Here is a 26467-nt window from a genome sequence, read left to right on the forward strand (position 1 = left end):
AGTACGTGCACGGAAGGTGGATTGGCCACGCTAAATTGTCCCTTAATTGGAAAAAAGAATTGGGTGCTCGAAATTTCTTTTTTTTTTTTCAATTAACTTTAGTCGTAAGAATGGAACATTTTTTTTAAAAAAGCATAACAATTTTTAAAAGCTGATGTTCAGCAAGATTTGAGCCTGGTCCTACAAGGGCCACAACAAGTTAGTACGGAGGTACATCGAGCAATTAGGAAGACAAGTGGCATGTCAGCCTTCATTGCAAGGGGACTGGAGTCCTAGAACAAAGAGGTTTTGCTGCAATGGTGCGTAGCTTTGGAGAAACCAGGCCTGGAGTCCAATTTTGGTCTTCCTATCTGAGGAAGATCTGTGCGTGTATCTACACCGCAGGGACTTTAGTGTCTGAAGAAGGCGGCTAACCACCATCTTCTTGAGGGCAATTAGGGATGCCAGAGAGGCCCGAATTCCATCAACAAATCTTTTAAAAAGCTGCTCTGGCAAACCTTTGAGTCGGTTGGGGACTCGGTGGGTTGGAACCGTAGGAGACAATAAGATATAGAAGAGCTCCATTAAGGTTTCTTGCAACATTTTCATTTGCTAGACATAAAATGATGGTGAGAAAAAGGGCTGTCTCATTCACGTTCTGGAATCAGCTGATCAGGAAACAAAGCCTGCTGGTGACGCTGATTGGCTGCGGGAAGGCTGGGTGCCGGGGTTGCGGGGGGGGGGAGGTTGGGCTCCGGGGTGGAGGGGGGAAGCCAGGTGCCGAGAAGGGGGGGAAGTCTGGGTGCCAGGGGGAAGAGCGCGTCGGGTGGCCAGAATGGGGGTGGAATGGTTGAAGCTGTGAGGTCATGCCATGAAACCTCCAGGAAGGCATCCAACAAGAGTTGGCAACCCTTGAGTTAACTGGTTAAAACAGAGTGAGCCACAGTGCTTGGACACGGTATATTATTGACGTGAGGTAATCTGACATCTGCTGCTTCTGTTAATGCTTCACAAACTGCTGGTCCTGGCTGTTTGTTATTTACGATGTGAATGGAAACTTGATCACCCAGAATCCGGCACTTAGCAAAGATGAATCCAGACAAGATGCTGGGATGACAGAACCCAGCTCAGATTGGTCCCTCCCAAAACTGGTCCATCACAGAATAATACAGAACTGGTGGGGATGCTGCCCCCTGTAGGTTACTGTTTGCTTTTATGCCCTCTAACAGTAACCAGTCTTCAATGTGTCACTTGAGGCAATGCCTCAGAATTATACAGCAACAAAGGAGGCCATTGGACCACTGCTGGCTCGTTGAAGGATCTATCCAATCAATTCCCACTCTCTACTCTTTCCCAATGACCCGGCAATTGTTTTCCTTTTCCGGGATTTATCCAATTCCTACATTAGTGACTGCACATCCAGAAGCACGTCACTGGTTGTAAAGTGCTTTTGAGACACCTGGTGATTGCACAAAGCGCAATATAAATGCAAGTCTTTCTCTTATTCCTCTTTAGAAAATTGCTATTGATCTGCCTCCACCATCTTTTCAGGCAGTGCGTTCCAGATTATTAAAATAGGCCGCGTATAAAAAATAAATTCTCCTCATCGCCCTCTTGTTCTGTTTGCCAATGATGCCATGTTTGTGTTCTCTGGTCACTAACTTTCCTGTCAATGGCAGCGGTTTGTCCTTACTGACGCTCTCACCAGTTTGAACATTGCTATTAACTCATGCCTTCTCCTCCTCAGCTGTGTGGGGAATTACTCCGCCTTAAATCATCCCTCCACATAACTCAAGTCTCTCATCCCTGTGGCCATTCGAGCAACTCTTCGATACATCCTCTCCAAGGACCTGGCCACTCCTAAAGTGCGCTGGCCGCACTGGGCTTCAATCTTAAACCCCTACAAGCAGGTGGGTTAGGGAGTTGGTCAGTGGTTAAGTTCAAGAGTTCTGAATCGAGAACCAGCCCAGCCTCTACCTGCCCACTTCCTGTTTTAAGGAAGGCAGGAGAAAGGACGGGAAACCAATCCGGCCTAAGTGTGGCATTTAAATATTATAGTGAGTCCGCCTGCCCCCATTTCAACAGCTACCCAGTAAAGCCCACTCCAATTTGTACGTTTCTCCCAGCCACACTCCCCCCACCCCCCCTGCCCCGCCCTGCCCCCAGCCACCATGTGCTTCCTCTCCACCACCTGCTGCCCCCTCCCCCATACCTCTGGATTCCTCCTGATCTCCTGTGATTGGGATCCTCTGTGGTACAAGGGTGTTTGTCACAGTGAGTTCTTATGTGGTGGTGAGTTGCCTTCTTGAACCGCTGCATCCTTGAGGTGTAGGTACACCCACTGTGCTGTTAGGGATGGAGTTCCAGGATGTTCCCCAGTGACAGCGAAGGAATGCCGATATATTTCCAGGCGGTGGGGTTCCCAGGTATCTGCTGCTCTTGTCCTTCTAGATGGCAGCGGTCATGTGTTTGCAAGGTGCTGTCTAAGGAACCTTGGTGAGTTACTGCAGTGCATCTTGTAGATGGTGCACATGGCTGCCACTGTTCGTAGGTGGTGGAGGGTTTCAATGTTTGTGGAAGGAGGAGCAATCAAGCGGAGCTGCTTTGTCCTGGATGGTGTCGAGCTTCTTGAGTGTTGTTGGAGCTGCACTCATCCAGGCAAGTGGAGAGTATTCCATTACGCTCCTGACTTGTGGACAAGCTTTGGGGGGTCAGGAGGTGAGTTACTCGCTGTAGCGATAAGATATTTGAAACTTGTTCACTCTTCTTGATAATGTTCCCTGGTCCTTTGATGCGTTGATAGAATGTTTTAATGATTGTACAAAACGTTCGGCCAATCCAATCATTGCTGGATGATATGGGGCTGACTTGATGCGGTGTGTATCGTTCCCTTTCAAGTAGTCTTTAAACTCCTTTGAAGTAAACTGCGTATCACTGACAATCTGCTCCAGTGTCCAAATCTTGCAAATATTTTGTCTAGTTTTTCAGTGGTCTACTCAGTCATCGTTGAGTTCATTTTCGCGACTTCTGCTCATTTCAAACGTGCGTCCACGATCACTAAGAACATGTGACTTCCAGTGGACCAGCATAATGAATGTGTATTCTCTCTCGTGGCTGCGTCGGCCATTCTCACGGATGTAATGGTTGTAAAGGTGGAGTGTTCCTTGGTTTACATAAGATTGCCATTGACCAACTTTCTCTTCAGTTGAGCATCTAATCCTGGCCACCAAAAATAACTGCGTGCCAATTCCTTCATCCTTACCACACCAGGATGTCCCTTGTGCAATTGGCCAAGGACTCTACTACGCAAGCACGGTGGAATAATCACACGGATTCCCCACAATAGAACTCCATTCTGTACTGGCAGCTCAAGTCTTTGCGTAATGTAGGTTTGAGGTCTGGATTTTTCTTATGAACATCTGACAGCGTTCCTTTCTGGACCAATTCCATCGCCTTCCCAATCACTGGATCAGTTCTTGTTTATCTTTGAGGTGGAAATGAAGTCACAGGTAGACTATCCATGACTGAGAAATACAAAATATTGACAACATTTTCCTCTGGGTCATGCTTGACTTGTAACAGCAATCATCATAAAGCATCAACATTTGCATGTTGCTCGGACTTGCGACATTGGATATCGTGAATCTGGCCATCTTTGCAGTCGATTAGCTGCCAAATAAGGTATTATGTTTATACGGCCCAAAGATTGTAGTCAAGGGTTGATGATCTGTCAAAAAGGGTAAAATGAAATGATAATTGCTTATTGTCACAAGTAGGCTTCAAATGAAGTTACTGTGAAAAGCCCCTAGTCGCCACATTCCGGCACCTGTTGGGGGAGGCTGGTACGGGAATTGAACCGTGCTGCTGGCCTGCCTTGGTCTGCTTTCAGAGCCAGCGATTTAGCCCTGTGCTAAACCAGCCCCTTATGACTCCCATAAAGATAATGCTGGAACTATCTTACACCAAAAATGATGCTGAAAGCTTCTTTTTTCAGCTGATATGGCACTAGGAAGAGTGCATAAAGCAAATGCTATCGGCCATCCCTCTCCCGAAGGCACAATGTACGAGACGACTCCACCAACCCCATGGGGTGAGGCATCGCAAGCTAATTGCAACTTCATTTTGGATTATAATGGACCAACAGCTCTGACTTCAGTGAAGCTCCTTTCTCGTCATCGTATGTAGTCTCACATTCTTCTGATCAGTGCCATGCCTGTTTGACACATAGCAATGTGTGTAAAGATGTGTGAAAATGTGTCAATCGTGTTGTAAACTTGGCACAAATTTACCATCGTTGATCAATCCTAAAAACGACCTTAATCGTGTCACATTTTGAGGTTGTGGCACTTCAAAGATTGCTGACGGTTCTTTATGTAAACCATGTTTGTCGATGACATGACCAAGGGCCTTTATGGATGACTTGAAAAAGCCACACTTTTTCTTTTTTGGGGGGAAAAAATGTTTTCTTGAGTTTTCATATTTTATATCCAACAAATTATAAATTATACATTATCAGGAAATAAAAGTGCAAAAACCAACACATTTATTATAAGCGAACATCTTCATAACAACTGTGGCCATAGAAGATGTTTTCTGAGCCCAGCGTGCCTTGGTCATATGATCCTTCTTACCACAGTTCCTGCATGTTATAAACCTCACGTAACCCGGCGAACGACCCGATTACTCTGCCCGTGAGCCACCTGGAGTATGAGCTCCGCCCCTCAGCGGGCTTGCTAATTCCACAGGATAAAACCCGGCCCAGATAGGAGCCGGGCTTCCAGAATAGCCCCAGCTGGGACTTGGACTGTTGCTTGCATATGCTTTTCCTAAACCAAGGGTTGGGAATAAACCTTTATTTGACTCACCTTTCCAGATTCCTCCTTGACTACCATTGATGTACTCGATTTACTCCAGCATTCCGCCGCTGGACCTCCAACCTGTGTTCAGTGGTGACTTGGTTGCATCTTTGCAGCCCTGTTCTTTGAGGTATCCATTTAGTGGATCTGTGCTCAATTCCCTATCCGTGAGCTTCTCTCGTTGCAAGCACCATAGATGTGGCAACATCCACAGCAGACTTTAGCGTTACATCACTTGCAGTGAGCGACTTCCTCTGTTTGGCTTCACTGTGCAATCCACAAACCAGCCTGTCTCGAAGAGTATCATCAAGCGTTGTACATAAACTGTAAAATGGTTTTACCTTCTTCCTGACTACGTCAGCGGAATGAAAACCTTTCTGCAGTCAATAACGGTTTAGGAGAGAAATGGCCCTCTTAAGATTTTCATCAATTCACTGAAGGATTTGTCTCCTGGTTTTGATGGTTAAACAAGATTCTCTAGCAGCACAAACGTTTTATGGCTGACTGGTCTGAGGAACATCGTGACCTTTAGGTCCACTGGCGTCTGATTGGCTCTTAAAAACAATTGGAATCCTTCTTCATATGAATTCCATTCCTCATAATCCTCAACAAGCACACCCACGATGCCCGTTTCTCCCACCATTTTTGGACACCGGCTCCTACACTTCCTCCCTTCCGACTGTGTTGGAAAGTATGGCGCAGTCAATCTCTTGAACAAGCAGCTGGGAAATCTTTCCCTTTTATTATGCCTGAGTATTTTGACTTTCCTACTGAGTAGGAGCCCCTGCAGACTCGGCAGACTTCGAAATCCGCACCCCTCTCAGCCCGTGTAGCGTCGCCGCGTGAGATGTCCCTGCAGCCCAGGCCCCATCCACTTCAACGCGAGCAAGTCTTTCCCGGCTGTCAGTCTTCGAACTCACAATTGCGGTCAAATCCTTCACACCACCGGGCAGTGCTTTGCCCGCGAGTCCGGTACCGCGAATCAATCGATGTTCCCGATGCCGTCTCACAACTGGTCGACGAAGAGCTGGTTTAGCTCAAATGGCTGGACAGCTGGTTTGTGATGCAGAACAATGCCAGCAGCGCGGGTTCAATTCCCGTACCAGCTTACCCGAACAGGCACCGGAATGTGGCGACTAGGGGCTTTTCACAGTCACTTCATACTTGTGACAATAAAAGGTTATTATTATAAAAATCTTCTCTCCGGCGATTTTGTTCCTGCCGCAATCCTCGTCGCCAGTTTGCACGCCTGTTATATTTCTTTGTTGCTGCAAAAAGAAAAGGTTATGGAGGTGTCCGCACTCTGGATTCTCGTAAAACACGATGGGAGGTTTATTTAGGGCGTTGCTCAATGCAATCAAGATGGTGATAGCTCAAAGCCCCGCGCGAACACTCTGCCGACATCACGACGCATCATGTGACACAGAACCAGCAGGAATGTGTTCCCATATACATGACAGATCCATTGACTATTTTTGTGACTCGCCTGTGGCTATCTCCCCAAAAGGGTTGAATCTGACGGACTAATGGAGATACCGTTTGCGCCCATTAAAAGGACCTTGGCTTGTCCTGTCCTGAGGGCTGGCAGCACAGGTGCTACTGTGCCCCAAGAGCAAAATGCTGCATCAGGCGCAGGTGAAATGTGAGAAATGAAATAACAGCGCTGGAGAACTGGCGGCAGTGAAAAATAGGTCAACTGGGACCAATCTGGTAAAGGAGTTGAGAGAAACAGACGAGTTCATCAAGTATGGGGCCAGGAACTGGTTGATTTATTAACTGTTTTCTCCAGCAATGTACGTCTATGTGCAGCCCTCAACAATTCTGCTCACCAAAGTGGCTTCAGACATTCTGCCTCCTTCGTTTCAAAAATGCCTTGTGTAAATTGTTTAAAAACGAACCGTGACTATTACAAATGACGTACAGGCTGATTCACTTCTTCATGGGACTGGTGTCTTTATGAAGCATTGACCCCCCCATGGCAAAGTCTAGGAAGTGCCCCGACCCCCAGGGTTTTGGTCAGCGTAGCTAGAATCGTAGAATTTACTTGCAGAAGGAGGCCATTCGGCCCATTAAGTCTGCACCGGCTCTTGGAAAGAGCACCCTACCCAAGCCCACACTTCCACCCTATCCCAATAACCCCACCCAACACTAAGTGCAATTTTGGACACTAAGGGAAATTTAGCACGGCCAATCCACCTAACCTGCACATCTTTGGACTGTGGGAGGAAACCGGAGGAAACCCACGCACACACGGGGAGGATGTGCAGACTCCGCACAGACAGTGACGCAAGCCCGGGAATCGAACCTGGGACCCTGGAGCTGTGAAGCAATTGTGCTACCCACAATGATACCGTGCTGTCCAGCTAGCTAGTAATGAAGCCAGGGCCTTCAAGGTTCGCCCGTATGCAGAGTAACAGGAGCTGAGCTGGTCCTGATTATAAATATTTAAACTCCAGTTAAAGAAGTTAACTATAAACAAATCGCAGTGGAGAAATATTTTCAAGATGTCCCAGTCCCAGTGGTTTGTGGATGTAAATAATCCTACTTATGCCTTGACCATATATAAGAACATTAGAAATAGGAGGCGACAATTGAGCCTCTCGAGCCTGCCCTGATCACCAGTTAGACCTTGTCGGACCCATATCTTGAAAAGAAATACTTTCATTTATATCCCACCTTTCTTGACCCCAGGATATCCCAAAGCACTTCACAGCCAATTAAATACGTTTGAAGTCCAGTCACTGCAGTGACTCCCTCCAGATGCCCAGGATCGGTAACCTTTAATACTTTGCCGAGCAGTATGTATCAATCTCCGTTTTGGAAATTTCAATTGACTCCCAACGTCAGCTTCAACACCTTTTTGAGGGGGAGAGAGTTTCAAATTTCCACAACTCTATGTGAAGAAGTGCTTTGTGACGTCACCACCAGCACCATTCCCCCCCCCACCCCCCCCACCCCCCCTGCTGCCGCCCAACTCTAATTTGCAGGCGGCACCCCAAGTTGAGGACTCCCTTCAGCCTCTGCTCCATCGCCACTAATGCCATCATTCTCCTTGGTAACTGCCAGGGAATAAACCAAGCGGCCTATGACCTTTGAGTTGTATTTGACCCCGAGGTCAGCTTCCAAACACATACCCGCGTCACTTCCACCCAACTTTACCCACGCCTCAACCCAGCTTAAATCACTGCCTTTGTGACCTCGAGACTTGACAATTCTAAACACGAGTATAAAAACTGGCAAGTCGTGCTGCAGTTGTGTAGAACCTTGGTAAGGCCGCACTTGGAATATTGCGCACAATTCTGGTCGCCACACTTCCAGAAGTTGGGAACTATGTCTCCCGGGGTGTTTATCTGCTGTAACCTGTTTTGATACATGTTTGTAATAAAATACATTTTTTTTAAAAGAAGGATGTAGAGGCTTTGGGGAGGGTGCAGAGGAGGTTTAGCAGGATGTTGCCTGCTCTGGAGGGTGTTAGTTATGTGGAGAGGCAGAATAGACTCAAGACTGTTTTCATTAGAACGACGGAGGTTGAGGGGTGACCCGATAGAGGTCTACAAGATTATGAGGGGCATGGATAGAGTGGTTGGGCAGGCACTCTTTCCCAGAGGGAAGGGGTCAGTCACCAGGGGGCATAGGTTTAAGGTCTGTGGGGCAAAGTTTAGAGGAGATGTGCGAGGCAGGTTTTTACGTAGAGGGTGGTGAGTGTCTGGAACGCGTTGCTGGGGAGGTTGTGGAAGCAGATACATTAACGGTGTTCAAAAGGCATCTTGACAAACACATGGATAGGATGGGTATAGAGGGATACGGCACAAGGAAGTGCTGAGGGGCTTGACCGGTACAGGCTTGGAGGGCCGAAGGGCCTGTTCCTGTGCTGTATTGTTCTTTGTTAATACACTACTGGCTGGTCTCCCACATTCTACCCTCCTTAAACTTGTGGTCATTCAAAGCTCTTCCTGTGCCCTAACTCACACCAAGTCCCATTCGCCATCTCCCCTGGGCCCGCTGACCAACATCGACTCCTGGTCAAGCAACGCCTCGATTTTAAAATTCTCACCTTGTTTTCGAATCCCTCTCAGGGCCTCACCCCTCTCTATCTCTGTGATCTCTTCCGGCCTCACGATCCTCCAGAGGCCTCCTCATTCTTCTGGATCTGGCCTCTTGTCCATCCCTGATTTCAATCATCGCACCATCGGTGGCCGTGCCTTCAGCTGCCGAGCCCTAAGCTCTGGACTTCCCATCCTAACATCTCCGCCTCCATTTCCTCCTCGAACACACCCCTTAAAACCTGCAAATGTTTGATCACCTGTCCTAATATCTCCTCAAAGTTTGTTTGATAATCCCGCCACTGTGAACCGCTTTTGGACATTTTAGAACAATATATTTTTTTAAAATTTCGGGTAACCAATTCATTTTTTCCAATTAAGGGGCAATTTAGCGCGGCCAATCCACCTACCCTGCACGTCTTTGGGTTGTGGGGACGAAACCCACGCAAACATGGGGAGAATGTGCAAACTCCACACGGACAGTGACCCAGAGCCGGGATCGAACCTTGGGGCCGTGAGGAAACAGGGCTAACCCACTGCGCCACCGTGCTGCCCCTTTTTAGTACAATATATTGATCTGAGTTACTTTCTACGTTATGGATTTCCACACTTATTATCAAATTGTTATGGTGTCTTTAGCTACTTTGACTGTTAGAGGTCTGATGGATGAAGTGGTGGTGATCTCAACAATTAAGTCAAAGTCGGCTTGCCAGCCAATCAGCGGTCTTTTGTCCTTTAGTGTGAACTGTTGAGATCAATTGAAATTTGATACTCGTGCATTTGTCCTGATGAGTGCAAGATGAAAAACTTCAGCAGCATGTTTCTTCTTTCAGCAATATGAAAAACAATCTATGTAAGGAAGCTTGAAGATGGCCTTTGCTTAGCCAATACCCTCTGGATGTTAGTTTGTGAGACTTGTAGAAAGGATGAAGGATTAAGAGGCACCGTCGCATCGTCTGAAACAAGGCACATGTGTATTTGAAACATTTTGTGCATTCTGCCATTTTTGCTGAGGCTCATCAGACAGGGACAGTCAGTTTGAAGAGCTACAGCTGTGGTACATTACAGCAACATCTCAACAGTATTAAAGATTTCCTTAAACATACAGTAAATCCCAATTGCCACAAATGAAATATGCATTGGTGAGTAATTGCTGACAGTTTCTAGTTCTTGAGGCCCGATGCAAAGTAAATAGAATTAGCAAGTAAATGGCAAGTAAGAACTGAAGTCTCCTTTGCCTGGGGTTCCGGTGAATCCTGTGGATGTCCGCAATTGGGTCTTAGTTTTTTTCCCCCCTCGTGAAGCAGGCAGGTTCGGTTCCCGAACGGCCCGTCATCGCACAAACAGCAAATGGAGTCTCGAGAAATTAAATCAGGTTAGCATCTGCTCCCCTCATACTGTGCCGGTAGTGCGAAGTAACCAAACACAGGACAATCTCCTGCCTTGGACATGTTGGCTGCACAGGCTCTGTTCAGGAGTGCTGTGATGTAACCATGTATCGGCATAAATACATCAGCGGTTTCCCCGCGCAGCGACAATACAGGCAACACCGGTTTACCAACCGGTAGCAACCCAGTTACCGAGGGCCCGGGTTTTTAATCTCAGATTTTCAGTTTTACCATGTGTTATATATAATAATAATAATCTTTATTTGTGGCACAAGTAGGCTTACATTTTTAAAGAAAATTAATTTAGAGTACCAATTTAAATTTTTTTCCCAATTAAGGGTCAATTTGGCGTGGCCAATCCACCTACCCTGCACATCTTTGGGTTGTGGGAGCGAAACCCACACAGACATGGGGAAATTGTGCAAACTCCACATGGACAATGACCCAGAGCCGGGATCAAACCTGGGATCTCAGCGCCGTGAGGCAGCAGTGCTAACCACTGCGCCACCATCCTGCCCTGCAAGTAGGCTTACATTAACACTGCAATGAAGTTACTGTGAAAATCCCCTAGTCGCCACATTCCGACGCCTGTTCGGGTACACGGAGGGAGAATTCAGAATGTCCAATCACCTAACAAGCTCATCATTCGGGACTTGTGGGAGGAAACCGGAGCACCCGGAGGAAACCCACGCAGACACGGGGAGAACGTGCAGACTCCGCACGGGCAGTGACCCAAGCCGGGAATCGAACCCGGGGCCCTGGCGCTGTGAAGCAACAGTGCTAACCACTGTGCTACCACGCCGCACCTTTTTGCCGATCTATAATACTTCAACTTCAATATTTATAAACAGAGCTCTTCAGGTTGGAATCTGGGGTTGCATTAATGTTCCTGTGTTAAAATGGGGTCACAATGGATATGGAGGTCGTTTTGCAAATTGCTTTTACACCTTCAGATGGTTTCGAGCTTGGGACCAAAACAGGGCTTGTTTTCGCATTTCGTTTAATATTTTTTAATGTGGTGTTGGCCGGGGTAAATCTCATTTATTTTTTAGGAAAATGCCTTTGGTGCGCTGTTACTCTGCGATGCAGTTAACCAGCTCCACGATCAGACCTTGACAACATGTGAAATGGGAACCAGCTGTTCCAAATACGGTCTCTTTCCTTGATCAGGAACCGATTTAGGTCAAAATGCCGCTCGGGGCTATTTGAAATGTTAACACATGTGGATTGACACACTGATTAAAAATAGATGATTTTTGTTTTCTGAACCAGCTAAACTGTTTTGAGGAGGAAAGTGTTGAAGGGGCCGGTAAGTATTCATACATTATCACCGTGGAAGGACTTGCCATTCCTTCACCCTGTTTGTTTGTACCCATTACCTGGCAACAGCATGAAAGATGTCCCCTAGCCATAAATCTAGCGCCTGGTTCCACAGCCTTCATGCCACTTATATCAAACCCCGAATTATCCCATTTCAATTGATTCATTCTTTCTCACCTCACCACCTTCGGTTTCTAACCCCTGCCTTTTCTTTTGAACTCGCAATCTACTCAAACCCACCAGAGGTACAAAATACTCCACAATCGTACATTGCACTGAGCGGACTGACCTCTCCATTGCAAAGCAATACAAGGGTAGCACAGTGGTTAGCACTGTGGCTTCACAGCGCCAGGATCCCAGGTTCGATTCCCGGCTTGGGTCACTGTCTGTGCGGAGTCTGCACGTTCGCCCCGCGTCTGCGTGGGTTTCCTCCGGGTGCTCCGGTTTCCGCCCACAAGTCCCGAAAGACGTGCTTGTTGGGTGAATTGGACATTCTGAATTCTCCCTCTGTGTACCCGAACAGGCGCCGGAATGTGGTGACTAGGGGCTTTTCACAGTAACTTCATTGCAGTGTTAATGTAAGCTGGCTTGTGACACTAATAAAGATTATTATTATGACACTAACCAGCTGTAACACATGGGGAAATTGGTTTATTTGTAACATTGTGAATTAGGCATGTTGCACACTGGAGCTGGAAAAGACCATTCAGCCCCTCTGTACTGACACTCAGTCAGTTAGCTGATCTGTCACTTAACAATATCGACCTGCCTTGGTTCCGTAACCTTCAAAACCCTTGTCTATCGGACTGTCAGTCATAGCTTTGAACATTTCAAATGACCCCCAGACTAAGCAGCTTTTTGGGGTGGGGGTGGAGTTCCAGATTTCCATTACACTTTGTGTGAAGAGATTCTTCCTGTTATCCGCGTGACTAAATAAGAACTAGGAGCTGGAGTAGGCCATCTGGCCCCTCGAGCCTGCTCCGCCATTCAATAAGATCACGGCTGATCTTTCTGTGGCCTCGGTGTCACTTACTCGCCCGCTCACCCTTAATGTCCAAATGTTTGTCTCAAAACCATTCAATGAGGTAGCCTCAACTGTTTCACTGGGCAGGAAATTCCACAGATTTACAACCCTTTGGGTGAAGGAATGTCCTAGTTTTAGTGTTACGTTTGGTCCTGCTTGTTCTGGATCACTCCATCACAGGTCATTTTACTCTATCCATGCTGTCGTACCCTCAATAACAACACGAGAGTGCGGAATGGTAAATGAAGGCAGAACGGTAAAATAAGCAGAGAACTAGCCAGCTACAGAGACGTGTGCTTACTGAGTGCCGCCTATAGGGCGTCACCTGATATACGGCTCCCTGGTGGGCGGAGTCCCCCAGGGTTCCAAACCCGGTCTTAAAGGGCATCACCTACATGGTGTTAAGGGTACAGTAACCATTCATCACACATGCTATCAGGTTAAGAACGCAAAAAACACAAGAAATCAGTGCATCAGAAGGCTGAACAGCTCCTCGGGCCTACTCCATCATTCAATACTGATCCTGGGATTCCAACTCCACTTTCCAAATAATCTGTCTGCCTCGACCCCATCAAACCCCTCTGGTACCTTGTCTCAGTAAGATCGCCTCTCATTCTTCTAACCTCCATTGGATATCGACCAATTTACTCAGCCTCTCATCATAGACAGCCCTTAAATTATGTTAAACATAGAGCGGCACGGTGGCGCAGTGGTTAGCACTGCTACCTACGGCGCTGAGGACCCGGGTTCGATCCCTGCCCCGGGTCACTGTCAGTGTGGAGTTTGCACATTCTCCCCGTGTCTGCGTGGGTCTCACCCCCACAACCCAAAAAGATGTGCAGGTTAGGTGGATTGGCCGCCCTTAATTGGAAAAAAGTAATTGGGTACTCTGAATTTTTTTAAAAAATTAAGTTAAACATTCTCGTTAAACACCTCAACAAGATCAAGCCTAATTGTCTAAATTCAAGGGATTATAAGCTTAGACGACGTAACCCATCATCATATTGTAGCTCTTTTAACCCTGACCGTCGTGTTTTGTGTATTTTTCTACAGAGGTTTAAATATTGAATATTTGCAGACAGAAGTTACAATGGGGGATATAAACATGCTCATCTGTTAATATGTCCTATTGTCTAACTTTCAAAAGGTAGAGATTACATGGTTATGGAGAACGGAACATTTTTTTAAAACTTTCCAATTAAGGGGCAATTTAGCGTGGCCAATCCACCTACCCTGTATAATCTTTGGGTTGTGCAGGTGAGACCCACGCAGACACGGGGAGAATATGCAAACTCCACACGGACAGGAGAGTGACCCAGAGCCGGGATCGAACCCGGGTCCTCGGCGCCGTGAGGCAGCAGTGCTAACCACCGCGCCGCCCTGGGAATGGAAAGTGTTGGTAGTCACGTCATCATATGGGGCAGTAGAGTGAGGTGACGGGATGTTGGAGCTCATTGGCATATGGGTATGGCATGAAAATGAAAAAATGAAAATCGCTTATTGTCACAAGTAGGCTTCAAATGAAGTTACTGTGAAAAGCCCCTAGTCGCCACATTCCGGCGCCTGTTCGGGGAGGCTGGTACGGGAAATGAACCGTGCTGCTGGCCTGCCTTGGTCTGCGTTCAAAGCCAGCGATTTAGCCCTGTGCTAAACAGCCCATGTGGGCATGGCATAGCAGGATGTAGGTCTGTGCCCAGTATTGCCCAGAACTAATACACCTTGTTAATGCCTGGCATGCCCTCATGCGTAGGGAAGGTGGAGAGTGATCCATGACCCACATTCACACATCTTCTAAGGACAGATGTTGAGTGGCGAAGACCTGCGGAGGGATTCCCCCCCCCCCCCCCACCCCCACACCCCCCCCCCCCCCCCCCCCCCCCCACACACACCCCTTTCTGGGCACGATCAGCCCAAAAGACCACAGGTTACAAACAGGAAGCCAAAACACCGGCTTCTTAACTCTGAACTGACGATTGAAATGAAAGAAAAAAGAAATGGCCATAATGTCAAAGGCCTCATTAACCTCTTGCCTCCTCCCCGGGATAGTCCATTCGATTCCCTGTGAAAGTACAACATTTGTTCAACCTGGTCAAAGCTTTGATACTTAGCCGATCTTCACAGGGTTAAAGGGTCAGGAATAACAAAATAACTCTGCATGTGTCGGGAGGGAACCAGCAGGGGAATCATAACTGCCCAATGTACATCTCCCCCCCCCCCCCATCCCGACCATCATCACACCACCGTGGTTGTGTTGTCACTCCCTGTTGTATAATGGAAGTGTCCATTTGTCAAGGTGGTCCTCAATGCCGTTAGAAGTGCAGCTGTCTATTCCCACAGGAACGAAAGCCAATACTAGATCAGAAGGGGGTATTGAACAAAGAGTTTGACTGTTTCAATCGCCCCCTTTAAGGAACAAAATGCGATATTTTTGGAGGCAGCTGCTGGCCTCACCCTGAAGTAAAGCTGCTATCCGAATGTGACGTTACTCGTGTGTTTGGGCAAGCAAAGTTCATCTTTTCCTGTGGCAAATGGCTTCAACAATCTTCCATGGATACGTTTATTGATGTAAAGTAAGCCGTGCACGTCACAAGCTTGGGTCGCATCCAAGTGCTTTGCCGCAAACAAAATAACTTTGGAAAGGCAGCCGCCGGTGCAATGTAGGAATGAATGCACAGCAAGATCCCACTAACAGCCATGTGATGATGACCCAGTCCTTTCAGTGCTGTTCATTGACAGATACGTATTGGCCAGCACAGAATCGAAGGAGCTCTGCTTCAAAATAGCGCCTTGGAATCCTTTACATTCATCCTGGGGAGGGCAGGTGGCAGCCCTGTTTAACATCTCGTCCCAAGGACCCTCCCTCCAACGGGTGCAGCACGCACCCCCAGTGGTTGTACTTCAGTGTTGGCCTTGACCGGGTTCCCAGGTCTCTGGGGTGGAGCTTGTTGCCAATCGCCACCAGAGTCACCAATAATGTTGCCAATTAATAATGATACTCTTTAGAGTCGCCAGGTATCAAATGATACCACCACAAGGCTTTACCGGATATCGATCAAAGGACCACACAACCAGTTAGTCAGTTCAAGTTCAAAGATGGTTTATTTAAACACAAGGATTACTTCGACATGCAACACAAAACACTACACGTTAAACTACACCTAACAACTACAATAACCTATACTTAACTTCAGGGCAACCGGCTCTGTGCAGATGGACAAGGCCTTTGTCCGGGTCTTGTGTGATTGGGTGGAAGAAGTGGCTCTGTTTCTGCTGGGCTCATCCATCTGGTAGCGATCGTTGGTCTTGAACTTGGCTGTCTGGTCGTTATGCTGCACTTGGGTTGGCAAAGGCCGGATCCAAGAGAGACCGAGGACATGGCTGTGCCTCTTCTTGCCCCTCTGGGATTTCGCGCTCTTTGGGGCGGTCATTAGCTTGGACCCAATAATTCGACAGGCTTCGATCACTGCCTTCGATTTTGGCCAATAAAGGGGCGGGTGCCTTGATGGCTGGGCGAGTCCTTAGCGGCCATTGACCTTGGCTGTTTGGGTTCCCTGAGTAAAGGGAGTGGCGCCGCTTAGTCTGCATCTGTATCGGTTACCTGAGTACAGTTCTTTTGTTCTGGGGAAATGGGCCATTAGAATGCAAACGAGCGGGGGTTTCGATCGCGTCTCGCCATCTGGGTTGCAAATACACACACAAGCTCTGAGTGTGTCTGAGTCCTGGGTTGGCCATAATTCCCATGGTCCTTTGCAGGTGGCCATCTGAGATGGCTACAGGCTCGAACCGATTGGCTTCTGAGTTGAGAGTTCCAGCACTCTGCTGGGACAACCACTTGGGGGAACACCAGTCTGTGTTCACTCGTTTCACACACATTGAAGATTGACCTGCGGGTGAAGTAAAAACAAACAGACCTGCATAATAATTCTCCACAGGTCCGGCAGCATCTGTGGAGAGAGAAACAGAGTCGACATTTCAAGTTCTTGGAAGACCTGTAGGCGATGTTGGTTGCAGGATATACATTTCTGCGTTTGCTACATTAAAGCAGTGATTGCACTTTAAAAGTGCTTTGTTGCCTGCAAAGTTCTCTGTCTCTGGAGCACACATAGGAGAACGGTCCTGGCCTCCCACTGAAGCTTTCGAGTGGCCTGATCTATCATCATAGATTATCATAGAATTTACAGTGCGTAAGGAAGCCATTCGGCCCATCAAGTCTGCACCGGCTCTTGGAAAGAGCACCCTACCCAAGGTCAACACCTCCACCCTATCCCCATAACCCAGCAACCCCACCCAACACTAAGGGCAATTTTGGACACTAAGGACAATTTATCACGGCCAATCCACCTAACCTGCACATCTTTGGACTGTGGGAGGAAACCGGAGCACCCGGAGGAAACCCACGCACACACGGGGAGGATGTGCAGACTCCGCACAGACAGTGACCCAAGCCAGAATCGAACCTGGGACCCTGGAGCTGTGAAGCAATTGTGCTATCCACAATGCTACTGTGCTGCGCTGGAGGGCAGCAAAGGTTTTCCAGGCTGATTCCAGGGAAGGCGGAATGATGTATGGCAAGAGATTGAATTGGTTAGGATTGTAAGAGGCTGGATTAGCACACTGGGCTAAATCGCTGGCTTTTAAAGCAGACCAAGGCAGACCAGTAACACGGTTCAATTCCCGTACCAGGTGCCGGAATGTGGCGACTAGGGGCTTTTCACAGTAACTTCATTTGAAGCCTACTCGTGACAATAAGCGATTTTCATTTTCATTTCATATTCGCCGGAGCTTAGAAGAATGAGGGGGGCGGGCAGCACGGTAGCACAAGTGGCTAGCACTGTGGCTTCACAGCTCCAAGGTCCCAAGTTCGATTCCCGGCTTGGGTCACTGTCTGTGCGGAGTCTGCCCGTGTCTGTGTGGGTTTCCTCCGGGTGCTCCAGTTTCCTCCCACAGTCCAAAGATGTGCAGGTTCGGTGGATTGGCCATGATAAATTGCCCTTAGTGTCCAAAAAAGGTGAGGAGGGTTTATTGGGTTACGGGGATAGGGTGGAAGTGAGGGCTAAAGTGGGTCGGTGCAGACGCGATGGGCCGAATGGCCTCCTTCTGCAATGTATGTTCTATGTATCATAGAAACCTATAAAATTCTAACAGGACTGGACAGGGTAGATGCAGGAAGGATGTTCTCGATGGTGGAGGAGTCCGGAACCAGGGGTCACAGTCTGAGGATACAGGACTGAGATGAGGAGAAATTTCTACACTCAGAGAGTGGAATTCGTTACCACAGGAAGTAGTTGAGTCCAAAACATTGTATGATTTCAAGAAGCAGTTAGATATAGCACTTGGGGCGAAGGGGATATGGGGGGAAGGTGGGATTAGGCTATTGAGTTGGATGATCCGCCATGATCATAATGAATGGTGGAGCAGGCTCGAAGGGCCGAATGGCCTCTTCCTATTTCGTTAGTTTGTGCAAACTGTTGTCCGAAAACGGACGGCTGATTGGCCCATCGCGTGGCGGAGAGATCGCCAGGGGGGGGGCACTACCAACAGCCCCTGACCGGCGCAACGCGATTCCCGCCCCCGGTGAAAAAACAGCGCCGGAGAATTCGGCAGCTGCCGGCGGAGCGGGATTCACGCCGTCCCCCCGGCAATTCTCCGACCCGGCCGGGGGGGGGGGGTCAGAGAATCCCGCCCCTGATATCACAGGCTAATGGCCTGAGGACAGGGGTTCAATACCCTACCATGGGCAGTTGGTGAAATTTAAATTCAATTCTGGAATTTAAAGCTAGCATCAGTAATGTTAACCACTCGATTGTTATTGAACATGCACTTAACATGCACGGTCGCACAGTGGTTATCACTGCTGCCTCACGGCGTCGAGGACCCGGGTTCCAATCCCGGCTCTGGGCCACTGTCCGTGTGGAGTTTGCACATTCTCCCCGTGTCTGCATGGGTTTCACCCCCACAACCCAAAGATGTGCAGGTTAGGTGGATTGGCCGCGCTAAATTGCCCCTTAATTGGAAGAAAAAATGTTTTTAAAAATCTGCATTTAATTCACTGAGGTCCTTCAGAGAAGGAAATCTGCCATACTTACCCGGTCTGGCCTACACGTGACTCCAAACCCACAGCAATGTGGCTGACCGATGGACAATAAATGCTGGCCTTTGGGCAGCACGGTGGCGCAGTGGGTTAGCCCTGCTGCCACACGGCGCCGAGGTTCCAGGTTCGATCCCGGCTCTGGGTCACTGTCCGTGCGGAGTTTGCACAATCTCCCCGTGTTTGCGTGGGTCTCGCCCCCACAATCCAAAAAGATGTGCAGGGCAGGTGGATTGGCCACGCTAAATTGCCCCTTAATTGGAAAAAAGTGAATTGAGTACTCTAAATTTATTTTAAAAATTAAATCAATAAATGCCGGCCTTGCCACCGATGCCTACTCCCCATCAATGAGTTGCAAAATACAACAACAGCTTTCATTTAGATATCATTTCATGAAATGAAAATCGCTTATTGTCACAAGTAGGCTTCAAATGAAGTTACTGTGAAAAGCCCCTAGTCGCCACATTCCGGCACCTGTGCGGGGAGGCTGGTACGGGAATCGAACCGTGCTGCTGGCCTGCCTCAGTCTGCTTCCAAAGCCAGCGATTTAGCCCAGTGTGCTAAACCAGCCCCTCAGTAAAGCGCAGTAAAACGTCCCAAAGTGCGAACATCAAGCCAAATCTTGCATCAAACCACGTAAGGAACTTGGTCAAAGAGGCTTTCTAGAGAAGGGAGAGGCTCATGGAGAGCATTCCAGAGCTTCAACGTCAAGGTTGCTGAAGGCAAGGTGGAGCGATTAAAATCAGTGGTCAGAATTTGTTTTTAAAATTCGTTCATGGGACGTGGTCACATGTCGGCCGGACCGGGTAAGGACGGCTGTTAGGTGAACTGGACATTCTGAATTCTCCCTCCGTGTACCCGATCAGAGTGTGACGACCAGGGGCTTTTCACAGTAACTTCATTGCGGTGTTAATGTAAGCCTACGTGTGACAATAGAGATTATTATTATTACATACCAGATTGCAATTCAAATCCATTCTGCTCTGTCTGTACACGAAATTAAAAGGATCACGGTGCCAAGGTCCCAGGTTCGATCCCGGCTCTGGGTCACATGTCTGTGTGGAGTTTGCACATTCTCCCCGTGTCTGCATGGGTTTCGCCCCCACAACCCAAAGATGTGCAGGTTAGGTGGATTGGCCACGCTAAATTGGCCCTTAATTGGAAAAAATTAATTGGGCACTCTAAATTATTTTTTTTAAGTTTTTGGAAAAAGTAACAGTCCCCTTATTAGAGTTGGATTCTGCGTTGAATCTAAGTCTGACATACATTCTGGCTGTGCGTTTAATGTGTCTGTCAATCAGGTGCAAGTTACTCCATACACGTCACTGCTGTCAATAAACATCACAGAATCACAGAATTGTTACGGTGCAGGAGGAGGCTCTACACTGACTCTCCAAACAAGCATCATGACTTAGTACCTTTCCCCACACTGCTGCATATTGTTCCTGTTCAAATAATCATCCGACTGCCTCGATTGGACCTGCCTCCACCACATTTCCAGGCCGTGCATTCCAGACCCAAGCCACTGGCTGTGTGAAAAAGTTTTTTCTGACGGGACATTTGCTTCTTTCGCGACTCACTTTAAATCTGTGCCCTCTCGCTCTTGATCCTTTTACGAGCGGGAACAGTTTCTCCCCGTCTACTCTGTCCCGCCCCCTCATGGTTTTGAACATCTCTATCAAACCAACTCTCAGCTTTCTCTTCTCCATGGAGAACAGTCACAACCTCCCAAATCTATCATCGTAACTGCAAGTTTCTCATTCCTGCAACCATTCGGTAAACTAGTTCCTTAATTGAAGCCAAATAAACTGAAAATAACTCAGTTCATAATCTGTGCTAAAAGCAATAGCGATCAATTAAATAAACCATTTCAATTTTCAGTCCTGGTAATCCCATGAAGACCACGGCAAGGATTTTCCGGACCTCCATGTTGCAATCGCGCCCGGCACGGGGTGGAGAATGGGGCGGCGGACCTGCGACACCTCCCCGCGATTCTCCGGTGACTGGACAATCGGCGCCAGTCGCGCGCGCGCAGTCGACGCGGCGCCTGTTGAAAGAGGCCCCCGCGGCGATTCTCCGTGGACGACCGGCCGAGTTCCCGCCGGCGTGGTTCACGTATGGTGCCACCCGGCGGGGCCTCAGAGTCGCAGCTGCGGTGGCCGTCCTGGTGGGGGGGTAGGGGGGTCTATCACCGGAGGAGGGGGGGGGGGCTCCACGACGGCCAGACCCGCGATCGGGGGCCACCAATCGGCGGGCGCGCGCAATCTGGGGGGGGGGGCTACGTCTTCGGCGCTGGCCCGCTGTGTGGGTCTGCCATGTCGCGCGGGGCCGGCGCCGCAGGCGGCCGCTGCTGCATGCGCGGTCCCGCGGCCCTGAAGTGCAGGGCCCCGTATTGGCAACCAGAACTGCATGGAGCACTCCGGCCCCCTGCTGGCCCCCTTGAAAATGGAGAATCACCCCGGACTTTCGGGAAAAAAGTCCGGAGTGATTCGCGCCCGTTTTCTCGCGACCGTGGGGACTTCGCCCCATTATTGGAGAATCGCGCCCCATATTTGAATAAGATATGTCTGTCTTCCCTGAAGGGAATTTTGATCTATTCCTGATTTGTGAAAATGATTTGGGGATAACACACATTTTATCATTTGTTTCCCTTCTATGATGTGCAGAAATTCTTTAAATTACTGACAAAATCAGGATGTTACAATCCAATTTTTTTTTCAAAACTTAAAGTGAATAGTTTCGCGCAAGTCTCAATTCCAATTGTAGGTATAAATCAGCTGTAAAATATTCTGGGCATGTTTACAGCAATGGGCAAAGGTTAGCACATGGAATTATACAGAGCACTGCAAAGACCACACCTCGAATACCGTGTGCAGTTTTAGTCTCCTTACTGAAGGAAGAATGTAAATACATTCGAAGTAGTTCAGAGGAGTTTTACTGGATTGATACCTGAAGTGAGCAGGTTGTCTCATGATCAAAGTATAAACAGGCTGGGCTTGTTTCCACTGGAGTTTAGAAGAATGAGGGGCGACTTGATTGAAGTTTAAAAGACCCTGAACAGTCTCGACAAGGTGGGCGTGGAAAGGATGTTTCCCCTTGTGGGTGAGTGCAGAACTGGGGGGCACTGTTTTAAAATTAGGGGTCATCCCTTGAAGACAAAGATGAGGAGAATATCTTTTCTCCCAGAGGGCTGTGCAACTGTGGAACTCTCCCCCGCAGAAGGCGGTGGAAGCAGATTGTGGTAGTATGTATTGGGGGTCATGTGGGACTGGAAGCCCTAATGTCATTGGCTGACAGATCCCGGGTCCTGGTTGGCCGTTGACCTCAAGCTCCGCCCTGAAGGCGAAGTATAAGAAGCCGGTGTCTTCCCCCGCATGCCAGTTTACTATCGGGCTGCTGGGGAACAGACACGCTTAATAAAGCCTCATCGACTTCACTCTATTCGTCTCACGGAGTCTTTGTGCGCTACACAGATCATTGAATATTTTTAAGGCAGTGATAGAGTCTTGTTAATCGGGGAATGTGGAACTGAAAACGCAAACAGATCAGCCATGACAGCTGGAACAGGTTCGAGGGGCTGAATGGCCTCCGTTTCCTCCTATTTCATTCGTTTGAATGCTCGTATGAATTTGATGGATTTAAAATTAAACAAACCATGCAAAATATTATATCATAAATATTATTTCAGATATGATTTACAGCATCTGCAGCATTTTTGTTTTTACGTTAACGCAAAATATCTCCGAACTGTGAATTGCACACAATCAAACAAGCCCTTTCAACATTCGCTTCGTATAATCCCGATGAATCGCAAAGTCGAAGAATATTCCTGTTTCCTGTGAAGTGAATTTGTTCAGCACAGGGATTTGTGAAAAGATTTATGGAGTTAAATATAATTTGTGCCTCTAACAGTTCTTTGGGCGAAATTCTCCCCCAACGGCGCGATGTCTGCCGACTGGCGCCAAAAACGGCGCCAATAAGACGGGCATCGCGCCGGCCCAAAGGTGCGGAATGCTCCGCATCTTTGGGGGCCGAGCCCCAACATTGAGGGGCTAGGCCGACGCCGGAGGGATTTCCGCCCCGCCAGCTGGCGGAAATGGCGTTTGTTGCCCCGCCAGCTGGCGCGGAAATGCGGCGCATGCGCGGGAGCGTCAGCGGCCGCTGAAAGTTTCCCGCACATGCGCAGTGGGGAGAGTCACTTCCGCCTCCGCCATGGTGGAGGCCATGGCGGAGGCGGAAGGGAAAGAGTGCCCCCACGGCACAGGCCCGCCCGCAGATCGGTGGGCCCCGATCGCGGGCCAGGCCACCGTGGGGGCACCCCCCGGTGTCAGATCGCCCCCCGCCCCCCCCCCCCCCAGGACCCCGGAGCCTGCCCACGCCGCCTGGTCCCGCTGGTAAATACCAGGTTTAATTTACGCCGGCGGGACAGGCAATTTCTGGGCGGGACTTCGGCCCATCCGGGCCGGAGAATTGAGCGGGGGGGGCCCGCCAACCGGCGCGGCCCGATTCCCGCCCCCGCCCAATCTCCGGTACCGGAGACTTCGGCGGGGGCGGGATTCACGGCGGCCAACGGCCATTCTCCGACCCGGCGGGGGGTCGGAGTATGACGCCCTTGATTTTCAGGACACATTCTTTAAAGTAACAAAATCAGGCATTTAGTCTCCAATCGCTTCTCCAAAATAAAGGGAAATGGCTCCTAGGACCATATATATTTACTGTGTACGGTACCTGAAAACTTACAGGGACGTTTCCCTCTCAGTAAACCTAACGGTAAAATGCTATTGATATTTAGAGATTAATGGTTTAGGGACCCTGGGAATGAAACCCCAACTCTAAATTCACCATCAAACCTGGGCGGGGGGGGGGGGGAGGGGGGGAGAGACCATAGTGACCCTGCTGAGGCCTTGGAGGGGAAGAGAGAGGATGTTGCATCCATCAACAGCCCCCTTTTAACATTCCCCCCTCCCCCCCACCCAACACAAAACCGTCTGGCTACCTGCGGATGCTCCCTCCCACCTCTACCCCGACACCCCTTCTGCACCCCCACCCTGCCCCCCCCACCCGACCGTCTCGCCTGCCTCAGACTCTCAACGCTTACCTGGTCCAGCACCTCTGGGGCTGAGGCTCTGGGGGATTGCTTGCAGTTCCAGTTCTGTCCACTGTAGCTTCTGGCGCTGCTGAGGCTAGATTGGATTGGATTTTGTTTATTGTCACGTGTACCGAGGTACAGTGAAAAGTATTTCTCTGCGAACAGCTCAACAGATCATTAAGTACATGAAAAGAAAAAAAAATACATAATAGGGCATCACAAAGTACACAATATATCTACATAACACCAGCATCGGATGAAGAATACAGGGTGTAGTGTTAATCAGGTCAGCCCACAAAAGGGTCGTTTAGGAGTCTGGTAACAGTGGGGAAGAAGCTGTTTTTGAGTCTGTCCGTGCGTGTTCTCAGACTTTTGTATCTCCTCCCAGATGGAAGAAGTTGGAAGAGTGAGTAAGCCGGGTGGGAGGGGTCTTTGATTATACTGCCCGCTTTCCCCAGGCAGCGGGAGGTGTAGATGGAGTCAATGGATGGGAGGCAGATTCGTGTGATGGACTGGGCGGTGTTCACGACTCTCTGAAGTTTCTTGCGGTCCTGGGCCGAGCAGTTGCCATACCAGGCTGTGATGCAGCCCGATCGGATGCTTTCTATGGTGCGTCTGTAAATCTGGTACATGAGAGATCTGGCCTCCTCCTGCGGCCTCCTCCTGAGCAAGGGGCAGGAGTTCCATCTCCCGTCAATTTACTCTCCTCGGAGCTGCAGGGCAGGCTGTATCTGAGGCAATGTGTTCACTGCTGACTGCTCGCATGGTGGAGAAGGTTTTCCTCTGCCATCCGGAAAATCCTGGTCCGTGTACAAATTGCGCATGCATGCAATATTTGATGCGGAACTTAAACACCCTTCCGGGAACAGCAATTCTATCTGAAGGCTATAGGAACGGGGTAAGTGAAGGCCTGAAACACACAGCGCCTTGGCAAAATGGGCTGGTATCAGAGGCGGATTTACAGTTAGTAGGGCCCTGTGCTCACCTTCATTTCTGGGTCAGGGCTCTGTGCTTGGGCGCGGTGTGTCTCATGCCCATGGGGGCTGGCATGGTGTAGTTGGGCTGAATGGCCTGTTTCTGTCAGTAATTCCGGAGGGGGATCGAAGGAATTGGTTGGCAAATTGAGGTCACAAAGTGTTTGGGAACGGCCGCATGTGTCAGTTTGTGTTGTTCTTTTTCAGGTCTCAATATGTTCTGTCTAACACCTGGGCAGACCCTTCAGTGCGGTCCTTCCGACGAATGTAAAAGATTCTGTGGGACTCCCCAGAGAAGCAAAGCGCAATTCACTCGCCAGCCTTCACCCAAAGGGTTGTGAATCTATGAAATTCCTTGCCCAGTGAAGCAGTTGAGGCTCCTTCATTAAATGTTTTTAAGATAAAGATAGATAGTTTTTTGAAGAATAAAGGGATTAAGGGTTATGGTGTTTGGGCCGGAAAGTGGAGCTGAGTCCACAAAGATCAGCCATGATCTCATTGAATGGTGGAGCAGGCTCAAGGGGCCAGATGGCCTACTCCTGCTCCTAGTTCTTATGTTCTTATGTTGCTGTCCAATATTTACTCCTTCGTTAATACCATTTAGAAACAGATTCCATTATCATTTATTCCATTTATGAGTGGCACGGTAGCACAATGGTTAGCACTGCTGCTTCACAGCAGCAGTGTCCCGGGTTCGATTCCCCGCTGGATCACTGTCTGTGCGGAGTCTGCATGCTCGCTCCGTGTCTGCGTGGGTTTCCTCCGGATGCTCCGGTTTCCTCCCACAAGTCCAAAGATGTGCAGGTGGATTGGCCATGCTAAATTGCCCTTAGTGTCCAAAAAGGTTAGGTGGGGTTACGGGGATAGGGTGAAGTCGTGGACTTAAGTACGGTGTTCTTTCCCAAGGGCAGGGCAGACTTGATGGGCCAAATGGCCTCCTTCTGCACTGTAAGTTCTTTAATTCTATGATTTGTCATTGTGACAGCTTGTTAAAAAATTGGTTTCTATTTTTGCCGGCGTAATAACGGTGATGGCAAGGAAATATCTGGGTGTGAAATGTTCTGAGATGCCCTGGTGTTGTGTGAGTTGCAGTGAAATGAAAATTGCTGATTGTCATAAGTAGGCTTCAAATGAAGTTACTGTGAAAAGCCCCTGGTCGCCACATTCTGGGGCCTGTTCGGGGAGGCTGGTACGAGAATTGAACCGTGCTGCTGGCCTGCCTTGGTCTGCTTTCAAAGCCAGCGATTTAGCCCTGTGCTAAATAGCCCCTTGTAATTGTGGAAGGCGATAATCTCTCTCCCCCCACCCTCCCCCCGTTAGCCCACTTTTAAAAATAACTGTTTTTTCACTGGTATAACCAGTGTGAATGTTGCTGAAGCTAAAAATTAGATTCAAGAGCTGGGACCACTGAGTGGTTATTTCAAAGCTCAGTGACCTTCTGCACTGACCCGCACTTCGCACAGATCCACAGCTGGGAATTGTAGAGAGGAATGGGATATACTATTACAAGCTGCTCCATCCTGGGAGTGGAATGCGGCACGGGATGCCTATTAGGGATGCAGCCATCGTTAGTTTACGCTTTGTGGCCTTTTCCCACAACTGCCAGGTTTTGCTCTTTTTTTTTCCTTGGGGATTAACGTGCGGCTCCCCTGGGACTGGAGCCAAGTGCGGGAATCTCCAGATTCATCCTGCAGGCCACAGTGTGA

The 26467-nt window shown here is 48.9% G+C and overlaps 1 protein-coding gene and 1 long non-coding RNA gene across 3 annotated transcripts in view; one reads left to right on the forward strand and one right to left on the reverse strand.

The window, feature by feature from the left end:
- LOC140389443 (somatomedin-B and thrombospondin type-1 domain-containing protein) overlaps window positions 1–26467 on the forward strand; it is a 282415-nt gene that overhangs the window by 179436 nt on the left and 76512 nt on the right. The window contains exon 1 of one of the 2 annotated variants that reach the window (XM_072473603.1): window positions 21645–21800. The exons of the other annotated variant lie outside the window; for it this stretch is intronic. Coding sequence (XP_072329704.1) covers window positions 21785–21800 — 16 coding nt within the window. The 5' untranslated portion in view covers window positions 21645–21784. Of the gene's footprint in view, window positions 1–21644; window positions 21801–26467 lie in introns of those variants that run through there. 2 annotated transcript variants of the gene reach the window in all.
- Window positions 15687–20265, reverse strand: LOC140389534 (uncharacterized). Its single transcript, XR_011934418.1, has 2 exons — window positions 19655–20265; window positions 15687–16554 (listed from the first exon to the last, which is right to left on the reverse strand). It is a non-coding gene; the product is annotated as an uncharacterized lncRNA (long non-coding RNA).

The sequence above is a fragment of the Scyliorhinus torazame genome, chromosome 1 (assembly GCF_047496885.1).
Source record: "Scyliorhinus torazame isolate Kashiwa2021f chromosome 1, sScyTor2.1, whole genome shotgun sequence".
NCBI lineage: Eukaryota > Metazoa > Chordata > Chondrichthyes > Carcharhiniformes > Scyliorhinidae > Scyliorhinus > Scyliorhinus torazame.